The sequence below is a fragment of the Aphis gossypii genome, chromosome 3, assembly GCF_020184175.1.
Source record: "Aphis gossypii isolate Hap1 chromosome 3, ASM2018417v2, whole genome shotgun sequence".
NCBI classification, from domain to species: Eukaryota; Metazoa; Arthropoda; class Insecta; order Hemiptera; family Aphididae; genus Aphis; species Aphis gossypii.
Genome location: NC_065532.1, coordinates 30,285,240 through 30,306,888, shown reverse-complemented (window position 1 = coordinate 30,306,888; position 21,649 = coordinate 30,285,240). Strand labels below are relative to the sequence as shown.

The following is a 21,649-nucleotide window of genomic DNA, read 5'->3' as shown; positions in this document are numbered from 1 at the left end:
TTCACGAAGTAATTTAAAATATAGTTAGTTATATTATAATGTTTGTTAAATTAGTAATAATATTTACAATTGCTTAGCAATCTACTGATGGACATGGATAATTATAAAATTATTTAAAAAATATAATTATTAATAAAAAGTTGTCATCAATATATTACCTAGATATGATATAAAAGTGTTATTTAATAATGCTCGACTCGTGATACCAATGTATTAGAAAAAATTATAGTACAATTTAAAGATTAATTATTAAAGTCAAAGATTGCATAATATTTACTTTAAAAATAAGTAACAAAACACTACTAATAAATAAATTTTATGGTATTTATCATTTAGGTTTATATAGTTATTACATTTACCATATTATTGTATGCTAAAACGATACAATAAATAATATTATTCCATTAGTAATATAATATATTTATGATTTCAAGCTAATTACTCAAAATTATTGACCAATTATAAATTGTGAATACAACATACCTACATAAAGGAAATATAAGAATAAAATGTTTTATACATACAAATAGACAATTATTTTATATTGTAAAGTTTAGTATAAACTGCTGTAACTTTAATTTAATACTTCAATCATACAATTCGATTATAAAAAAATTACTAATATTATGATGATCTGTACGTGAAATAGATTAGCAATTTAATGGTTAAAGAAAATAATTGCTCCAATACATAAATTATTTTGAAGATTAAATGATCACTTTTTACTTTTTACACATTTTATTTATTTAATTCAGGTTGAGCGTAAAATAATTTTAATTTCACTAGGAAAATACCAAAGTGTAATAATTTATTACAGAGTTATATAACATCCTAATATCCAAAGTAATATATACTCGTAATACACTCTCTCCAGTTTCATTAGTAAACCAGGAAGATGGAGAGTATTTAAGTTGTCCTTATAATAGCATCTAAGTATGGACTCTAAATAGTTTAAATTTGAAAACAATTATCACGGTTTATTTGAATAAAAATAATAAAATAAAAAAATAACTAAGTCAGCAGCACCTTAATTAATCAATGCACTCAACCAACGAATATTTACAATGGTAATTTGTAATTATTTCAATATAATTAATGTATTAATTACTCTACTCACAACTCTAAAGCATTAGATTTTTATTAAAAAATTACTTTTTAGTACTTTTCCGTGTGGCAATTGTATATGTTAGGATTTAATATATTTGGATAAGTATTAAGCGTAGTATAATAATAATAAAATACTTAAATTATCAATTATAATAATGATTGACATTATTGTTCAAACTTTGTCAAAAAAATATTAAACAATAATAGAATAAATCCCTTAATAAAACGATAACAATAAATTGTATCATTTGACAATATTGACAGTTTCTAGGCTTCTAAATATGGATTAGATAAAAATATTATTTAGTTTAAATTAAAATAAAGTTTTTAAAGAATACCATAATATATTATATATTATAATAGGTATTTAAAAAAAAAAAAAATATTAAAAAATTGAAAAAAAAATACATAATATTTAATATAAAACTAAGTATTAAAGACCTATAAACTTAAAAAGTGTTAACTAAATCGAATAGTAAAGTTGTATAAATAAAGATGTTTTATTCATATGCTTATAAATTAATATTAATATAGGTACATTAAATATATTTTTAAATTTTATACTTTTAGGCTATAACGTTTATGGTTTGGTGACTATTTTGTAATACTACATTTTGAAATTTAGATAAAATTAATAAGAAATTGCTTTCGTAAATTATCAATTAAATAAAAATATTGGTTTATACTTATTTTCTTTTGGAATAATTCTTATTAACAATTATTTACATATGTTAAATTGTGTAACAATAGAAAATAATAATATAATATATATATACATATAGTCAAAATTAGGTTTCAAGAAAAATATCGTTTCGTATAAGGTAAGTATTTATAAATAATAATTCTAATTGGTAAAACAAATATACTTTTCTATTTTGTTGATATTTTTATAGGGTAGAATAAATGTTATTTATTTTTTTTTATAGACTACTATACCATTAAATTTGTATGCACTTAATTAAAATTAGGTATACATATATATTAAGTACTTACACAAGAACAGAAGAAAAATTAGAATTAAAAAATAATTAATGGATGCTGTAATTATAATACTAACCATCATAAAATAAATTCCTTGCATAATAAGCTTACAAGAAAATAGATAAATATAATTAAAGAATAGTCTTGATATTGTATGGCACTATTTTATTATTATTTTTATTTTTTCCACTAGGTTATGTGGCGACATTTAAATTCCTCCAGATCTTTTTTTCGTTTTATAAAATGTAGGTTTTTTTTCAACCAAATGTTATTTTTGAATACAAACGCATTTAAATTTAAAACTCAACATAATGTACCTAATCTGGTCTATGCTATATTCCAAAATAGCAAGGAACGTATTGGGTTTACAATGACATGAGCGTATTTATATTACATTGTATGGTTCAGAATTTGCATGCAGAACTAACTATGAATTGGAAATTGAACATATTATATATTCAGCATACTTTTGCGAGATAATTTATAGAATATTTTTATTGTGATGTCACTAAATAGAACTCTGAATGGAATATATTTTTTAAATAAATGATTTATAATTGTTCTCAAATTCATACAAAATAACAAGGCACTTTCTTTTGTAATGCTACAAGAGAAAAAAGATGAATTAATATCCAATAACTATTAGTAAAAATGATTAATTTGAATTATATGATTAAAAATTATCTATTAAAACGTAAATTGATAAAGAAATGTTTCTCTAACACATGTACTTTCTTATATTAATTGTATTTAAATTTTTTAATTTAATTTTAATGTGCATAAAAAATGTACACCTAATTTTAATATAAATTATATACTTACATAAAATCTAAATTTTAAAGGTTAATAGATATTTAGATGCAATTTTCTAATCATGTAACATTCAAAAATATTATAATATATATTATTACATTTTAATATAACAATAATGACATTTTTAAATGTATAGATTATGAAAGCTCAATTTTGATTTAAAATTAATACCTAAGGAAGACGATGTTAACTAGGTAAGTTTGATATTGGTATGTTATTTGTAGAAACCAAATATAAAATTAATAATAATAAAACGGTTTATAATTTATACAATTTATAAAAAACCAGTATGGAATAAAATACATTTATCATTCGTATGAGTAAAAATTCAGAAATGTATTGTATTTCTTGGTATTTTTAAATGCATTAAGTTTTTTGTTTATTTTATAAAAATTAAAATTATTTTATTATTTGTCAATATTCTTTGTACTTTAAACTTTTAAATGATACTAATTTGTAAAAGTTTATATTATTTGATTACCAAATATTTTTGAAACTCAATGAAATCATAAAAATTGAGATTGGTAATTTAACTTTTTATTATACACTAACATTAAATTCGATAAATATTGAAATTAATTTAATGTTTAAAAAAATGTATATATGCATTGAACAGCTATAATATTTTACTAGGTATGTTAATCAGCGGATTAATAAGTTTAATTTTAGTATAAATAATTTAAATTGAGTATTAAAATGAACATTTAATAAAAAAAACAATTCAAACTTCAAGAAATAATGAAAAAAGGGTCACAACAAAGCCAGTAGGTATTCAAATAATATTATATGGTATATGGACAAAAATATTACGTTATATAAATGTAATACGTTCTCATTGATTTTTAAATTACTTTTCAATAAAAATAATGGTGGTTTAAAGTATCCTATACTATGACTATATATAATAGTTACCTACCCACGTAATATATTACAGTGACAATAAAATATTAAATACTAAAAATAAATGTATGTGTTAATTCTATTTCACCAATAGGCGACACACGGTATTTTCAATAAGGTTAAAGTATGTATATGTGTACAAATGATTTATTACTTATTTTAACTATAGAAAAAAATTTATAACACTCATTTTATTATTTTGTATGAATACATCTAAACGAGTTTCACAGTAACCGTCAAATAAATAACGTTAATTGATTTAATTGCCAGTTATTTATGTAGATGCATAGGTACCAGTACCTAGAATATAATATGTAGTGTATGTGTATATTTAAAAATTATTATGCGAATATTCTATAATCTATAAAACCAATACATAATAACGGCATATTGTGTTCAAAAATTTGGAGAAGTTAAAGAAAATAAAGCTACTATATTTTATCAACATTCTCCTAGTTTTGTTTTAATTACATTGCATGAATCCCCATAAATATGATTTTCTAGTGTGAGGTGATCGATTATCATATGCACCGTTGAAGATAAATGAATATCTTCATAATATTTCTAAAAACATCAATTTGTTTATAATGCTTTGATGCAATTCACTATTCCACTATACAAATTTCCAGTTCAGTCGTTAATGGCAAGATCAAATATTATAAAGGTATAAGATATTATTCATGTATGAAAGTATTCCCATCACACGCAGTAAAATAGTGATTCACAGAAGCTTGGTGCGTCACCCAATTTTATATCTATAAAGTTAAATCGTTATATTTGAACAAAGTTTTATGTATCCAAAAATTGTCAAGATTATATTACGAACGTGTTCAGGTTTATAATATTGTTCACAATAATGTCGATTTTTAAAAATACTAAATGTAATGACAATAAAAAGGAATCGAACTTTTTTAAGACTGTTTCTGTATAGAATAATATGAATTATTTACCTATCATTAAGTATATTAATTAATAAAAAAAAAATTGTAAAACCAAACAGTTTTTCACAATTATTTACGCTGCCAAATAATTATTATTATGTAAAATCGTGATAAGATGCATTATATATTATGTAATTATGCCTTTAAAATAAAAATAATCAACAACATATTGAATATGACCAAGATTAATCTAAATAATTTATGTAAATATAACTGATTTTACATTATATTTTTCTATAGAAAACAAATTAAATTACGTTTAATATACGTGCTAATTTCCTTTTTTTGCTCATAAATTACCTATTTGATTTTTACTATTACTATGTTTACCTATATTATACGTGACAGACCCGCACGTGCAATTATTACTCGGTTGATATCGTAAGATGTTATATATTTTACCATTCAGAATTTTAATACCGCCACAGTAGTCTATTATGTTATATAACTAATATATAACGCAATATAACTAATAATATTATAATCGTGAGTTAAACGGTTACCTGGTACGCCGGCTTGTTGTAACCGTCCGGTCGGGTCTTCTGGTCGCGGTCGAGGAATATGCACGCCGTGTGCTGGGTGCTGGAGAACGTGTACGTGACCTCGCCGTGTCTGGCGAGCACCGGTAGCGCGAGCAGCACGATCAGCACCCACGTGACGAGTATGGCGGAGGACGCGTTGCGCTCGGTGCGCACGTATATGGAGGCGATCGGGTGGACGACGGCCAGGAACCGATCCAGCGACATGAGCACCAGCGTGTAGACGCTCGCGTACGCGGTGACCACGATCAGGTACTGGACCATTTTGCACCAGACGTCGCCGAACGGCCAGTACGGCAGCATGTAATCGACGGCGGTGAACGGCACGCAGAACACGATGAACAGCAGGTCGGCCAGCGCCAGGTTGATGATCAGCAGGTTGGTGGTGCTCCGCATCTGCTGGTTGGCCATCACCACGATCACCACGAGCAGGTTGCCCAGCAGCCCGACCACCACGATGATGCCGAACAGTATGGGCACGGCCAGCGAAACGATGCGCTGCACCTGCAACGAGACAATAATATTATACGTATAAAACACTGCGTCACACGCGATGATATTATTATCTTTTAACCGTTTATTGCGTAACACATCGCGTACGAATAAAAAAAACGTTAAAAAAATAGCTTAAAATATAATATGCTTATTATATTAGCTCAGCGAGGCTTAAAAACAGCCCTTAACGAATTTTCAAGAAATATATTGAAACGTTTTCAATGTTTCGCGGTATAATAATCGTAATTCGTACGGATTTTGTTTTAAAATAATATTAAAAATGTTAAAAATATATCCACGGGCATCGGCATGACAAATACAATTATTAAGTATCCTAGTCAAACTTCTTAGCTATATATATTATGTAACAAATTATCGGCCTTAAAGCGATGTCGCGTGGGTTATTGTTTTTATCTCCTCGAAATTTCTATTAAGATAAAACGCCATGCCCTGGTCCTAAAAATGTTTGTTTTGCTAGGGATACGATTATGATGCTTGACAGCATAAAATATTTAATCATATCTGTGCCTGCGTATTTGTCTTTGGCGTGGAGGGGAGGGTAGATATGATTTTTTCTACGATCAATTTATAAATATGAATTGTTTTTATATAAGAATATATGTTTAAATTGAAGATAGCACGCATAATACTATGACTATGGCCATGTCGGATTTAGTATTTTATTCATCAGAAAAGCAGTTAAGCCTTTGAAAACATTCGAATACAAAACATTATTATATGTTATATGTCGTTTTTAAATCGGCACATAAAAAAAAAACCAACAGCAAAGAAGTGTGAGTAAAGGCCTTGGCCAAATATTGACCGTTTTTTTGGTGTTAGTAACTATGTCGGATTCAAATGTAATAAAAGCTGCACCCTTGCGCAACTATTTACCAATACGAGCTATTTTTTTTTTTTTTTATTTATTTATTTATAAATATTACAAATACCAGGATAATAAATAAATATATATATATATATATTTATGGGTTATTGTTATTATTGTATTTAAATCGTTGTTAATTCAACAATTACAGAGGTATTGTTATTATTTTTAAATAATATATTTTAGACAACACGCATCGTTTTAAAGATTTTAAATATAATTCCTACATACACGCGCGCGTTTGCGTTGTATTAGTCCCTTTTTGCCCTTCCGGCTGTGGTTAGACGACTTATGAGATTCGTCCGGAGGATTATGGCGGTCCATCTACCCCACAGACGATCCGACCATGGCCTGAACCGGAACTGGCTGTGAGCGCATTAAATCCACCTTGAGGTGCCTGTGTTTTTTTTATATATAAATATTTCAATGTATTTTATAAAGAAAAAATATGTATCTTTATTGTATAGCTTCACGCGAGTGTGAAACTAACGTTAGGATCAAAATAGAATTTTTTTTTTATTTTTTACATAATATACACGTGTTTTTCTTCGTTTCGCCAGCAAAGAAAGTTCCCATTGAGTTAATGCAAAGAAATGCATAGTTCTCGAAATGTCCACAACTTATAAATATTGTATTTGTTACATTTATAGTGTCATTTAAATATACGTTTGTATAGAATAGTTGATACACAAAGAAAAAGATACATCACCTCGGGATATATGATATAGGTATATACATAAATATTTATTTATATAGCGTTTTACTCAGTCAAACCCAAGAACATCATTTCATAACAATTGTTATTTGTTGCACACAATATTTTATCCGTAAAATATTATGTTGAAACAAAAATAGATAATAGTAAACTTTAATATAGTTCTATATGTATGATCATATGAGATGAAGAATCGCACACGTATTTACATTTCAGGTGTACTTGCCTAACATAGATTATACACAGGGTAAATTATCAATATTAAGATTACATTGGATCTTAATCAACTATTAATAGATATCAGTTGGTATATATAAGCCTTATTATTATTAAAATATCTAGGTTAAATTATTAAAGACGTATATCTTGAGCTACGACCTTATTGACACACTTTTTTATATATGTATAGTATTCAAATTCCCAGTTTCAATGTTTGTTATTATAACGGATAAAATACCAAGAATTAAAACTTCCAAGAAATAAGCATCCATAAACTAAACAGTGTTTGATAAACCCCTACTCGATTGCATAGCACTTAAATATGTGACACAGCACATAAAATCATATACATAATATTTTATAATTTCCAGTTAATAATAATATTTTATTGTTTATCACACCCATCGAAAGTGTAAAATTGCGTATCGATCCAATTCAAAAACGCAAAATTGATAATATATATTTTTGTGATACCGAACCAAGCCTAACAAAGAAATATCTATGGTCACATAATTAGCTATGGAGTTTATTACAGATAGTAGTGACTAGTGGTAGTTAACGATGAAAGTAAATACTAAGTATGTGAAAACATATACATTTGCACGCATAAAAATAATTCTTAATAGAATAATCACGTATACACACAACACTCGGATCATGACATACATAACATTATGTAGAAATTAAAAAAAATATTTAAAAACCTAACCTATAGATTCTAAACTAATTAAATTATTAAATTAAATTAAATTTTCATTCTTACCCATGTTTAGCTGTTATTGAAGTATCGTATTTTACTATAAATTATGGTGTATATCCAATTTAATAATAACAGAGATGTTGAGATCGGTGATTAAATCTATTATCTATATATTGCGTATATGAATATAATAGACTATTGCAATAGTGCATTATATTATAGCGTAATCGTTTATGCATAATATATTTTATAATATAAGAGTATAGTAAAATTAAATAACTACATTTTTTTAAAAAATTCAATCGACAATATGTATTTTTAAGCTTTTATAAAATGCCATATAAGATTTTTATCCCCTACGTTGTAGTTATTCATGATAACATTTTTAGCCCTTATGCGAAACTTATAAAGTAAATAAAACTAAAATAATATATATTAGCATAGAATGAGCTTTTTTTAAATTAAATTCTATATCATCTTTGCCTATAATAATTATTATTATGTATATTTCTCAGTGTACATCGTACAGTAAATATAGCTATAATAATATATAGCTTATAATTGTGTATCTACTATCACCAACCGTAATCGGAAATAAAACATTTACCAAATTAGCATTTATCGCTATATCACTTGAAAAAATTCTTAAAATATTAAGTATCTGATGTATCTCCTATAATGATAACTTTTATGTCATTCATTTGAATTAATCAAATAATTGTAATAGTAAATATATATTGTATTTTTTTTATCGAGCATAACACAATTCTAATTAAAACAAACTAAAAAATATTTATTTAGTGTTTTGAAACTAACTAAATAAGTCAAGTATGCCTTACACTTTAGTTTATGTGTTACTTGAGAAAAATTTTTAGGGCCAAATTTTTATTCCTTCAAGAGAAGGCCTAGGTTTTTGTGCTACGCCATTGGTTGACGCGCCACATGGCATTATCGTTATACTGCATTATATTTCACGTATATCTTTTATCGGTTAACACATGTTGCTATCCATAAAATAAATATAAACAACACTTCATTGTTCCATAATTTATTTATGATACTACACTGACTTCGCAAATTAACCTTTACATTAAATTTTTACTGGTGGATTCACATCACTCTCATTTTTTTACTTCGTATTCCTTTTTACCTTCTTACTTATTTCTAATATGCACTCATGTACCAGCAAAAATATAATATATAATATATAATATATACTAAAGTCATATTAAAAATTTTTTTAGAATTCTTAGAGTATGTCTTATAGATTTATTTTAAAATGGTTTTTTTTAAAAAAAAAAATGAATTGTAAATTTTAAAACATGTTGTAGTGTTCAAATTTCTAGGCCATTAAAACACAATTATTCTAAATGATATATGACTTAATAAATGAATTTATTTTTTCAGTACGGAAATATAAATTTATAAATAAAATAAATATCTTAAATTATAGATAAATAATTGAATAATTCTGTATTTTCTTATCACATTAAAATTAAGATTGTGACAACAAAGAGAGAGAGAAAGAGTAATATATGGCTGTATATTAGTAGATATAATATTAATTTAAGTTATTAATAGCTCACAAATGTCAACCGTAATTTAATTAACACACATTTTAAGATACTAACCCATTACCTAATATACCACAAAATGCTCTTAAGTCATTTTCAATAAACATGGAGAGCTTAGTAAAAGTTAGCTTTTTACATCCTTTATTTTCTTTTAGATTTGTAAGTTTATAATAACTATTATAAATATAATAGTTATTACATATTTTTCAAAGTATAATTGTTAATACTTATTAGTTATTTTCTCTGAATTTATGTATTAGTATTTATATAGTATATGAATAATTTGGTCTTTTGACTTTTATTTTTATTCATAGTTAAATTAATTTATGAGTATTTTCTATGTTACATTTAATTCCCGTCAGTTTGCATATTTTAGATTCTGAACAGAATGATGAATGTAGGTATGTTTTTACATATTTGTACATACATACTATATAAATACTGCATATCTATATAAAATTATGTATTATGAAAAAAAAAAACTAAACAATTCTGCTAACATTAAGCTACATTAAATTAATAAAAAAAAATTCAACGTAAATACAATCACAATTAAATAATATTGTATTTTAATTAAGCAAAAAGCCAATGTTGTTAGACTATACATGGTGAATACGTATGATTTAATCCCAATTAACTATAAAAAATGAACGATAATACTTAAAAAATGGATTTAATTTGAAATATGATTGATCGTTTATATTTTTTTCAAAGGTTATTACTTATTATTATACAAACAATCAGATTATATAGGTAGTTAATAACTACTTAATATACTACAATGTTAAATTATGTATTTAATTGTTTTATTATTCTTCAATATTGATAATAATTATTGTTAAATCACAGAACAAACATATATAATTTTAGTAATAATTTATTAGCTTATTTAAGAAAATATATTTTTGTATACATTTAAGTATATTAAAAAACAAAAATGAAAATTACCAGTAGGTATTTACATTCTGAATAAACATAATAATAATAATAATAATGTTAATATAAGTAAATACATTTTTAAAAATTATTTTCATCCATTTTCAATATAGAAAGAAATACAAAATGTATTAATAAAAACTAATGCTTATAATAGTTCATATTATTATAAAATATCAAATAAAAATCATACATTTTATTTATATTTTTATAAAAAAAAAACAAAATTAAAATTTATGAAATGAAAATAGGTACTTTAAAAAATCATATAAGATTGAATTTGTTTTCAAATAGAATCGACAAAAATCAGATACATACACACATGAAAACATTGGCACCAAATCGTTTATTTGATAAACTATTATAAATTATATAAAAGAAAAAGGACATAATTCTCTTACAAAAATAGTAACAATAAAAATGATGCAAAATGTCAATTCAGTATTGAGATAAACTAGAGAAGTAAAATTAGAGAGAAAAATAAATTACTGTGATTCTTTTTATGTGAATTTTCGACACATCCCAAAATTACGATTTTCATTAAAAGTATATTAGTTATGCAGACGGACTTTTATACACGAATGAACATTGCTAATAGTAATGAATTTAATATAATTAGAGATCAACAGAAAATGAATTTAAAAAATAAATAAAAATGACATTATGCAATGAAAATAAAAAATGCGTAGTTATTATGACTTTGTAAAATGTTATGCTTTGTTTTTGTAACGTATAACTACTTTATTTTTTAAATGATTATTTTATCATCTATCTGTGTATTAAATAATAAACATTTTTAATTTAAATTATATTATGTAATTTATGTATATTATTATTATAATATATTTGTATATTTATTTTATCATTAATTATATAGTTTAATTAAATAAACAATACACTTGAATAATATATCGATAAAAATAAGTACAAGTAAATATATATATTTTGTTACAAAGTTAAGATGTTATTTTATTAAATGATAGTGAATCGTTTGCAGTTATGGTGCTCCCAAATTATTATCTGTATAATAATAGGTATGTAATCAACTTTATTAAGTATTTAGAATATCACAATATATTGTAAAATCCATTAACTTTACATAAATCACTATTGTTGTTAGTTTAATTAAATTAATCAGCTATCAGTTCATTATCACTAACACTTATTCGAATCAACCTCCGACAGCTTCCTCTAAGCATGAAATGACCAACTAACTCCTATTTTAAATTAGAAGTTGAAATACGTAAAACGACATTGTAATAAGATGCAGTTACGCAAATGACAAAAAAAAAAAAAAACAATACATTCGTATACATTTTAATTCCATAGAATTGCAAGTACACTGCAGATTAGTACCTATATGTGTAATGTGCATATTATATTATAATGTAGTATTGTGTATCCTATAAATACCTACTTAACTCGTAAACCTTTTGTTGGATTACATTTCAAATGAAATGAATAGGTATTTTAAAATGTAATACTAATTATCTAAAATTAGCGCAATATTATTTATTTATATTATTATTACATTAAAGATAGGTGATAAAAAAAGAGCACTATAGTAAAACACACTAATGTATGGCATAATTATTATTTATATATTTTTTATATAATATGGGTATATACATAAATAAATTCTGCACTAAGCGACATTTTGTTTTACTTTGCGAAATCTAAAATACTATAGTAAGTAGTTTACGTTATAAAATATGCACAGATATTTTCAATGTTTCCACTATAATATTATATAATATAATGATATATTATGTATAATAGGTAATATGTCACATCCATTTAGTGAATACATTTTATCATGAACGGGATATCCCGTTTATAAAATGTATCTTTGAGGTGAAAATGAGTATGGTGCTGATACATATAATATCGACAATAATTCTTATCCATTTCAAGAAATGGAAATTCATATCTTCAACTTCATGAAATAAAAATAAAAAAAACGATTTTGGGTTATGTCTGCAGAATTTATTCGTTTTATTAAATTGAATAAAATGTGTGTGACATTACGATTTCTTTAATAATATAATGAACATTTTGGGAATATATTGTTGGTGTATTATGGCATTATGCTGATGATATTTCTCATTTATTGTGTTTATACTATGTAGCTTATTAAATATTACGATATAATCTCAGAAAATCCGTCTATATCTTAATAAATTATTATTGACTAAGTTTTAACGTTTGTTGTGCAATCACTTAATTTAAAATCTATTATAGGTAGTATTATTTATTTATATTTTAATAGATATTATCCTTCTACCTACATTTAAGGTAAGATATACATTTAAATTTATTAATATTACAACATTTACAACATGAAATAATATAAAATGATAATTAAAAATACAAATACTTTATATAAAAACAAAAACTGGGTTTGGACGACATAAAACGCATCATTGGTTCATTTTATAGATAGTCGGAGGTGCATGTTAGAATTAAAAATGAAATTATAACGTATACTTAACTTTGAATAAATATCATAGTTTGTCTTAGGATCTGATATTATGCAATATAAAGTATAAATTAAAAATCACACATAAAATCTCTATAGAATTTTCGGTATAAATGTGTGATCTATAAATTATAATGCATAAACAAACAAAATTGATGAAATTCGTTTTATTTAAAACCCAACCTGCGACCAGAGGCGAATCCAGAAATTTATCAAGGGGGGTAATACGATACGTAACGCTAAATATAAATAGTATTTTTCACAAGTCACTATGTAATAAATTTTTATATAAAAAAAGTTTAAGAGGGGGTGCATTTACCCTATTAACCCCCTTCCTCCTTAGATTCGCTAATGCCTGCGACTGATTTTTAAATAAAATTCAGACTGATTCTTACATTTTTTCAATATGAACTGAATGGACTTTATAAAAATATACCAAACCAAAATAATAATAATATGGCATCAATAAAATTGAATTATTAAATTCAAAATAGTTTTAAAAAAAAACATGAACTCAAAGGCAAATATATTAAATAGTATTATATAATTTATTTTACATTTAAGCTTTAACTATTTTGGTATTAACACTTCCTAAAATGTTGACTATCATAAATTTTATAATATTACTAGGTACTATATTTCTTAATGAACTGTATAAATTATAGAAAACTATATTCTTTCGCATTTGATAAAATTAACGGCCAACTTATTCTCATCTGCTCACCAACAAACAATATTATAATGAGCATCCACCTGCATCTTATTACTATGTTAAAATAACGACACAACATTTATGTACAATTTTGCACAATTTCGCTAATATTATTTTGTTAATCGAAATAATTTTACCAAATAAGCACACATTACACATAATTCTATTATAAATTAATAAAAATTAACATTGACCATAATGTTACAAACGAAGTTATTTAATATTCGTATTGTAGTGTATTATAAATTAATATGATATTTATTATATGATAATAATAAGATTCTATAAAAGTGTAGTTACTGTAAATTTTTGAAGTAAATTATTTATAAAACAGAATGTAAAATTCTTCCAAAGTGGAAGACATGTTTAGTACCTAATTATATACATCATCATGAATTAATTATTGTAAAGTATAATACGTTTTATGTATAAATTATAATTTTATTAATTTTTTAAAATGTTAAGCATTAATGCTCTATAATTTTCTATTGTATTATATTAAAAACAGCTGATATTGCAGTGGGTGTGCTTAATGTATTCTGTGATTTTAATTTTTAAAACAATGATAAATAATCATATAAAAACGATTATAAACGGAACTTAGTTAAGATTGGTTGATTATAATTTTGATCCATATGCTAAAAGAAAGTACTCTTTATATTTCAAGAAGTACTCAAATTATTTAATATAACGATAAATTATAACTATAGAAAGAAATAAATAAGAAAATAAATGAATAAATAAAATAAATACATTTCCAATCCATAAATAACCTGTACAATATATTTTAATATATTAATATAATAGTAATGACTATAACATATAATATATTATAATTGAAAAAAAAATCTATTCATATACCATATTATTAAAAAAATGTAATGGTATCAAACAATTATTTTAGAATATAGATAGATACACAATGTTTATAACTATCACAAATGTTTGATTCACTCATCATTACAGCAGATATTTAAATACTATTTTACTATTACACATTTACACATACATGTATAAGAGTTGTTTCTTTTTTTTTATCACTGATATAAGAATATACAAAAATTATAAATCAATTTAAATACTTTTTAGTGAGCTAGTTCAATTTAAACCAGCTCTTCGTATTACACAAAAATATGTGTATTACATTTGAAATATGATATTCAACAAAATACCAGACTTTTCTAGCGTACTTTGAATATTTTGTTTATGTAACACAATATTTTATACATATTAATTTCATATTTATATAGGTAAGTGCTAGAATATAAATTTGAAGATATATTAGTGTTTGCATTTTTATAATTTAACTCAAGCTATTTGTATAAATATTTAACAATTTGAGTTAATTTATATTGTATATCATACTATAGGCATAGGCATGCTGCATGCATAACAAAAATATGGTATTAAGATGTCTAATCTAACTATTTAATATCAATACACAAAATATATTATAATAATAGTCATACAATTGTTTAAAGCTTTTATAGCATAGCTTCTATAAAATGTTCAATTATTATTTTTTAATAAACATTTGATAGTATATTTTTTTGGTCGTAATTAAAGTGTTTTTAATTTTATCCTATTTTTAGCTTATTTAGCCTAATATAAACTATTTCTATGAGTGATATAGATTCAACTACTAACTAGATACAAGAGTTTATAAGGTCAATTAAATAATATATATGAAATCTATTTGTTATAACTTCTCATATAATAAAGATGATTGCACATTTTTTTTTTAAATCATAATTAATTTGAATCGATTGTGAATACATCTAAAAAATGAAGAAAATGAATAATTACTTTTAAAATACCTATAGCCTATGAAAAAATATTTGTATTAGTTTTTTTTTTTTTAACTAGAAAATTGATGGTATTTCATGACATGTGGTGGTGGAGATTATTCTAATAGTAGATTATGGCACCATGTTCGTTTTAGATACCTTCTGGGGTCATTAAGAATAGTGGGAACAAATAATCTGAAATCAAGGGGTTGCAATGATTGTGGAGATTGGAGTGCATGCGTTTGTAGAAAATCTTGGCAACGTTTTTAACTGTTTGGATAGATAGGTATTTATGGAGAGTGTTGTTGGATACAAAGTATGGGATTTTATTTATTTGTAGCAGGAATTTAGATTGGAATGATTAGATGTTAGTAATATTGGAGTGTTTGGTGGCACCCCATAATTGAATGCCATAAGTCCATTTTGATTTGAGGAGGAAAAATTTGTATAAGGGAAGTTTATTTTTAAGGTTTACATGTTTATAGTTGTTAAGAGAAAATATAATTGACAAGACCGATTATTTAAAACAATCCGCATGGTGTAGATATGTGTTTTCCATCTATTTTTATTTTTTTTTTTAGTAGTAACTTATAAATATTATATGCAAAATAACTAAGTATAAAAGTTTTTTAAACTATCAAATTTTAGACTTATAAAATAAAAATAAATAAAAACAATAATAGGATGACAACTGACTATAAAATTTATGCATCTAAGATAAATGTAATATTATTATAGAAAATATTAAAAATACTTTTTTTTAATAACAGTATAAGTGCATTTATAATGTATGTAAAAAGTAGATACCTATATAAAAGTCATTTTAGTGTCGAAACTTATGCTATACAATATATTCATGTTATACGTAGTTTATAATTCAGAATGTAAATTAAAAAAAAAAAGTATACTAAAAGTAGTTATTTATACAAGTAAGTATACTGTACCATGTATATTACTCTATTAAAATAATTAAAACGATTTAGTCTTCTAAACTTGATGTAATATTTTTGAAACTAGTTTATCAGTTATTTTTTTTTACCTCGTCTTCCAATAGATCTTATTATTTTAGTATTTTATTTTAAAGTATAAAGATTTACTAGCTTCAAATATTGATTTATCGGCTGTATTAAAGTATATAGAAGTATTACAAATTTTAAGCTTTAATATAAGTTATTTAATAACAAATATTGATGGTATAAGCATTAAGTACTTATAATACTTTTATCTTTGTTTGAAAAATATACTTAATACAAATTCTTATTAATACAATAATTCTAAATTATTGTCAAACATATTTCATTATCATTGTGAATCTTTCTAATTTCTTTTTTTTTATTATTATTATAACTTATAAGATATAAAATGTATAATGTCAATAGGATTATCAAATAGCAATAGTTTTATAATACAATTTAATAAAGGTTTTAAATTTTTAAATCATTTTAAACATACATAGTTTGATATTTTATCATTATTTTTACTAATGTGTTTCGTTCTTGGTTTTAAGTTTTAATGTTTTTGTTACATTTATTAATACGTTGCTATAATTTATCGAATTCTGTTTAGTTTGAAATATAATAAAAAAGCATTTTATACAATCGAACTAAGCTTTTTAGGATACAATTACCCATACATGCGTTGTTATGGGTAATTTCGTTTGAAATTATTTGAACACGCGGACCTTGTGTCATTTTATTGACAAATTAAAATAAAAAATATATTCATTATTTATGAATTTATTGGTATGGTGAAATATTTTTGATCTACTAAATTATGAAATATCCATACGAAAATAACTTTTTTTATTGTATAGTGATCATTAGTTTAATGTAATTGCTATTTTAAATATTTTCATACAAATATGAACTAAAAAACAAAAATATATATTTACATTGGAGAAAAATAATTTAATATTTAATTTATCTTTACTTAGTAATTAGTGATTGCAAAATTTAGTTAATATCTTTATTTAATAACTCTTCTCGATTAATGTACGCAAATAGCTAATAGATATACATAATCAATGTAAGGTTCATATGAACCTATATAGAATTTGTTACCTCATCTTAAACTATAATAAAATACATTTTCATTTATTTTTACTTATTACAATACACCGAGTACTTCATAAATTTATTTTAGACTTGTTTATAAAAAATGGACTTGGTGTAATTTGATTTATCAACATGTTTAAGTAGCTCTGATCAATTTAATTTTTAATTTTAAATCTTTGAATCTATAATGTTTTTCTGTCAAAGATCTCTTACCTTATACTCAGTTATATTTTTAAGATTATTATAGAAATAAGGTTATTTTGTATTAAATCGTTATTATTTTTATAGTAAAATAATTTTCATCAATTTCTATTTTGCTTATACATTTTTTATAATTTATAAGTAATAATATTCTTCATTATGCTTAATTAATCGGACAATGATAAGATTTATTTAACTAATCATATATTTAAAATAAAAACAAGATGTAGCATAAATCATTTTTAAATAATACAAAGAGCAACAAATAATGACAGTGCTTTGTCCAATTATAAAATTAAATTAAATCCAATTTTAATATATAAATTTCTAGTGAGATTTAAAAGATTCAATTATTATTTATTATAATACATAATTCGTAAACAGAATTTATCGTTTATTAATTACGAGTATATAATTAGTACTTAGTAGGTACTAAAAAGTAACGACTAAATAAATTAGGTAGGTAGTTTAACAAAAATCGAAATTTAATTAATCGTATATTAAAAACGTCTTATTTATTAATAAATACTAACATTTACTTACATAACTTAAATATGCATTCTACGTATGCCTTAATAAAATTATAATTAAAAACGTTGCATATAATTGTTTAATATTATACATTTACGAGCATTTTAGAGTAAAGTAACATGTCCATAAAAAAACAACACTGTTTATGGGACATATTTTAATAAATCCAAAGAATTCGTGGTATTTATAGAGATTATACTTTAAAGTTTTCAAGTAATCGCCCATGCCTATAACGACTATTTCATATAGAACTATTGTAATAATAATATAGTTTGTTCTTATATATATATATATAAATGTACGGAAAATGTTTCAATGGCTATAACACGCGTAGGTATTCGTTTTTCATTGAAAAACCCTTCGAAGTATTAACAATTTTAATACACATCACGAAGACAATATTGTACTGTGAAACCAATGGGGACAACAAACGATAAGCACCATCACGTATATCGTAGTGTTATCGAAAATATTTCCGGTTATTACGTAAATTATACGCCAACTCAGTTATAGTAAATAATCAATAAAATTAGAATAAACATCTATAAAATATATTATTTTAGAAGAAATAAGAGAAATATAAGAAATAAGCTAAAAATATTAAGTAAATCACAGTGAGATGTTCCTTGTTAGTGAACCTGTTGTCATATTTTTGTTTATTCCATATTACCTACTACTAAACTTACACGAGGTCTTATACTGTTGTTTCACTGAATATCCGTCCTTGCGATAGATATTTCGCAACAATTACAACTGGCATAATAATACATAGCAATATCCATGCAATAACGACAATATTTGAATTATCCATAGATTTATACATATATTATACTAGATTAAAAATTTTAAGTGTAATGAGAATCCAACACTTATTGAAGTTTGTGTGTTATTTTGAGTTCCAATAATTGCAAGTTTTTATCTATTGATAGGTATACCTAAATTTTGATGAGATAATTAATGGATTATCCCCAAAAAAAATGATTCTATACTTGTCAGTATTCTTAATCACAACTTGCCAACGCTATGAATAGTTGTGAATTATATACAAGCATACTACACACGACGGGATAGACTACGACCAGGTTTGTATTTCTACAAGAATTCGTATCGAAATAAATTCTGTCACGTTTTAAATGCGAAAAGATACGAGAAACAAAAAAAAAAAAAAGAATATCGTTTGCACCCGTTGTTTGCGCTCGTCTATACCTGGAGGATCTCGTCGTCGGTTTCGTTGAAGTCATTAAACTCAGTGCTGTTGACACATAACGGAAAGCTGCCGGCCGATATGTTCCAGCACATCTCGTACCTGTACATCGCGGTGCCCTCGAGTGCGGTGGGCATGCCGGCGGTCGGGTTCATGGTTACGCGAGGTCGGCCGGTCTTGTTGTGGGATAATATGAAGGTTGGCGTTCGGGATTAAAGGACGAGGCGACGAGTGAGAGCGGTCTTCAGATATGACGATGGTCAGTTCAACGGATCATCGGTCGGGATTAGTGACGGTGCGAGGTCGGGAATAAAGGAACGCGAGTGCGACGTTCGCGTGACGTCCGTATCGTATCTTTTTACGCGAAGATAGTCTCGACGAATGGGCCTATACAGCGCAGACGGTGGCTAGCGGTGGCGCGGCGTTCGCGTTTGGCGGTGCGCGGCGACAAACTGCCGTGGTTCTTATTCGGCACCGCGCGACGAACACGCATCGCGCTGTGATCAAACGCGACGAACACCTCGCGCACGCCCCGTCCACAGAACGCATGCCCTATCCCGCTCGCCCTTAATACCCACCTACCCACCTACCCACCACACGGTCGAGTAGCAGGCACAGCGGGCGCTCATACCGCCATGGTTTATACACATACATATATAATCTACCCACGCGCCGTAACGACCCCTTAAGACCCACCCCATCACACGTTTTTGGACACGCACACGTACGCTAGACTCTCGTTGTCCGGCAGTATGTAACGTTGTCACCGCCACCATCCCACAATATTCGTACGCAAATGACAATGATGACAGAAGCATAGCCCTTTTTTTAGTAATGGACCCGTTAACTGTGCCTACACAGTGATACTAACATAATGCATAAGCGAATTTCAACGACGCCGGTAATGTATACTAAGTTTTCATATAGCACGATGTGACTGAAAACGATTATTGTTTGAAAACTTATTTTTATTCTTTAACTTATTGTTTTTGTTTTTTTTTTTTTTTTTTGAAAGAGAGTGAAATTAAAATAATTGGAAGTAAAAATTATTTTTATCATATATGTTCCACTCATTTAGGGTCCACTACTGGCTGGTGGTTAATTTTAGTTAAATGTATGCTAATAGGTGTACCAGTATTATTACATCCGATGAATAATTTAAAGATATTTTTAAGTATTAATAAAATTAATAATGTCTATCGTTTTCAATGCTTCATTTTTAACGCAAGATACAAATTTATCTTTCTTTACAATTTGGATCGATTTAAGTCATATACTGCTCCGATTACCTTAGTCTATTATATTTGTACAATTTACACGAATAAACAGTTCTAAAGACACAATTTTGGCCTTGTTTCAAATTGAAGTTGAATATACAGGTATTTTATACCGATGAAAATACTAAAAACAAATTCGAAAATCAATTTTTTCTCTGTTGAAATGTGTATATGATGAGACTGGTGCGAAATGTCGTCATTAGGTTTTTTGTATTTTAGTTGAACAACTAACAATTAATAACTATACAATGTTTTTTAGGCTTTATAGCTTATAGTGAAAATAACAATTACAGTATATTTTACTATATAACAATAGCTTTCATTAAAATAACAGAAAAAAATAAACAAAATATATTTTAACTGTATTGGTACTTATTATTATTATACATAGTTACAGGTTATTTTAGATAGGAAGATGTTTTGTAAAATGTTGAAAATAATTTTAAAAAAAGTAACTGTATCATTTCAGCGAGATACCTACCTATATTTTGAAAATAAAAATTTACGCTGAGATTGACAAATATATTTTATACCGATAAATCGACCCTTATAAAAGAGTACAAGCCCGTCAGGAGAATATGCATTACATACACGTGAA

At 25.3% G+C, this 21,649-nt stretch overlaps 1 protein-coding gene across 3 annotated transcripts in view; it reads right to left on the bottom strand.

The window, feature by feature from the left end:
- Positions 1-20,261, bottom strand: part of LOC114128607 (allatostatin-A receptor-like) — a 173,739-nt gene extending 153,478 nt beyond the window's left edge. Inside the window, exons 1-2 of one of the 3 annotated variants that reach the window (XR_007605229.1) lie at positions 19,777-20,259; positions 5,246-5,785 (exon numbers count right to left, since the gene is read on the bottom strand). Coding sequence is in view for 2 of the 3 variants with exons in the window: in XM_050204406.1 (XP_050060363.1) it covers positions 5,246-5,785; positions 19,777-19,929 (693 nt within the window). In the remaining variant the exon portion in view is untranslated. Of the gene's footprint in view, positions 1-5,245; positions 5,786-19,776 lie in introns of all 3 variants that reach the window. The other 2 variants (XM_050204406.1, XM_050204405.1) reach the window with 2 other exon arrangements.
- Positions 20,262-21,649: the final 1,388 nt, after the last annotated feature.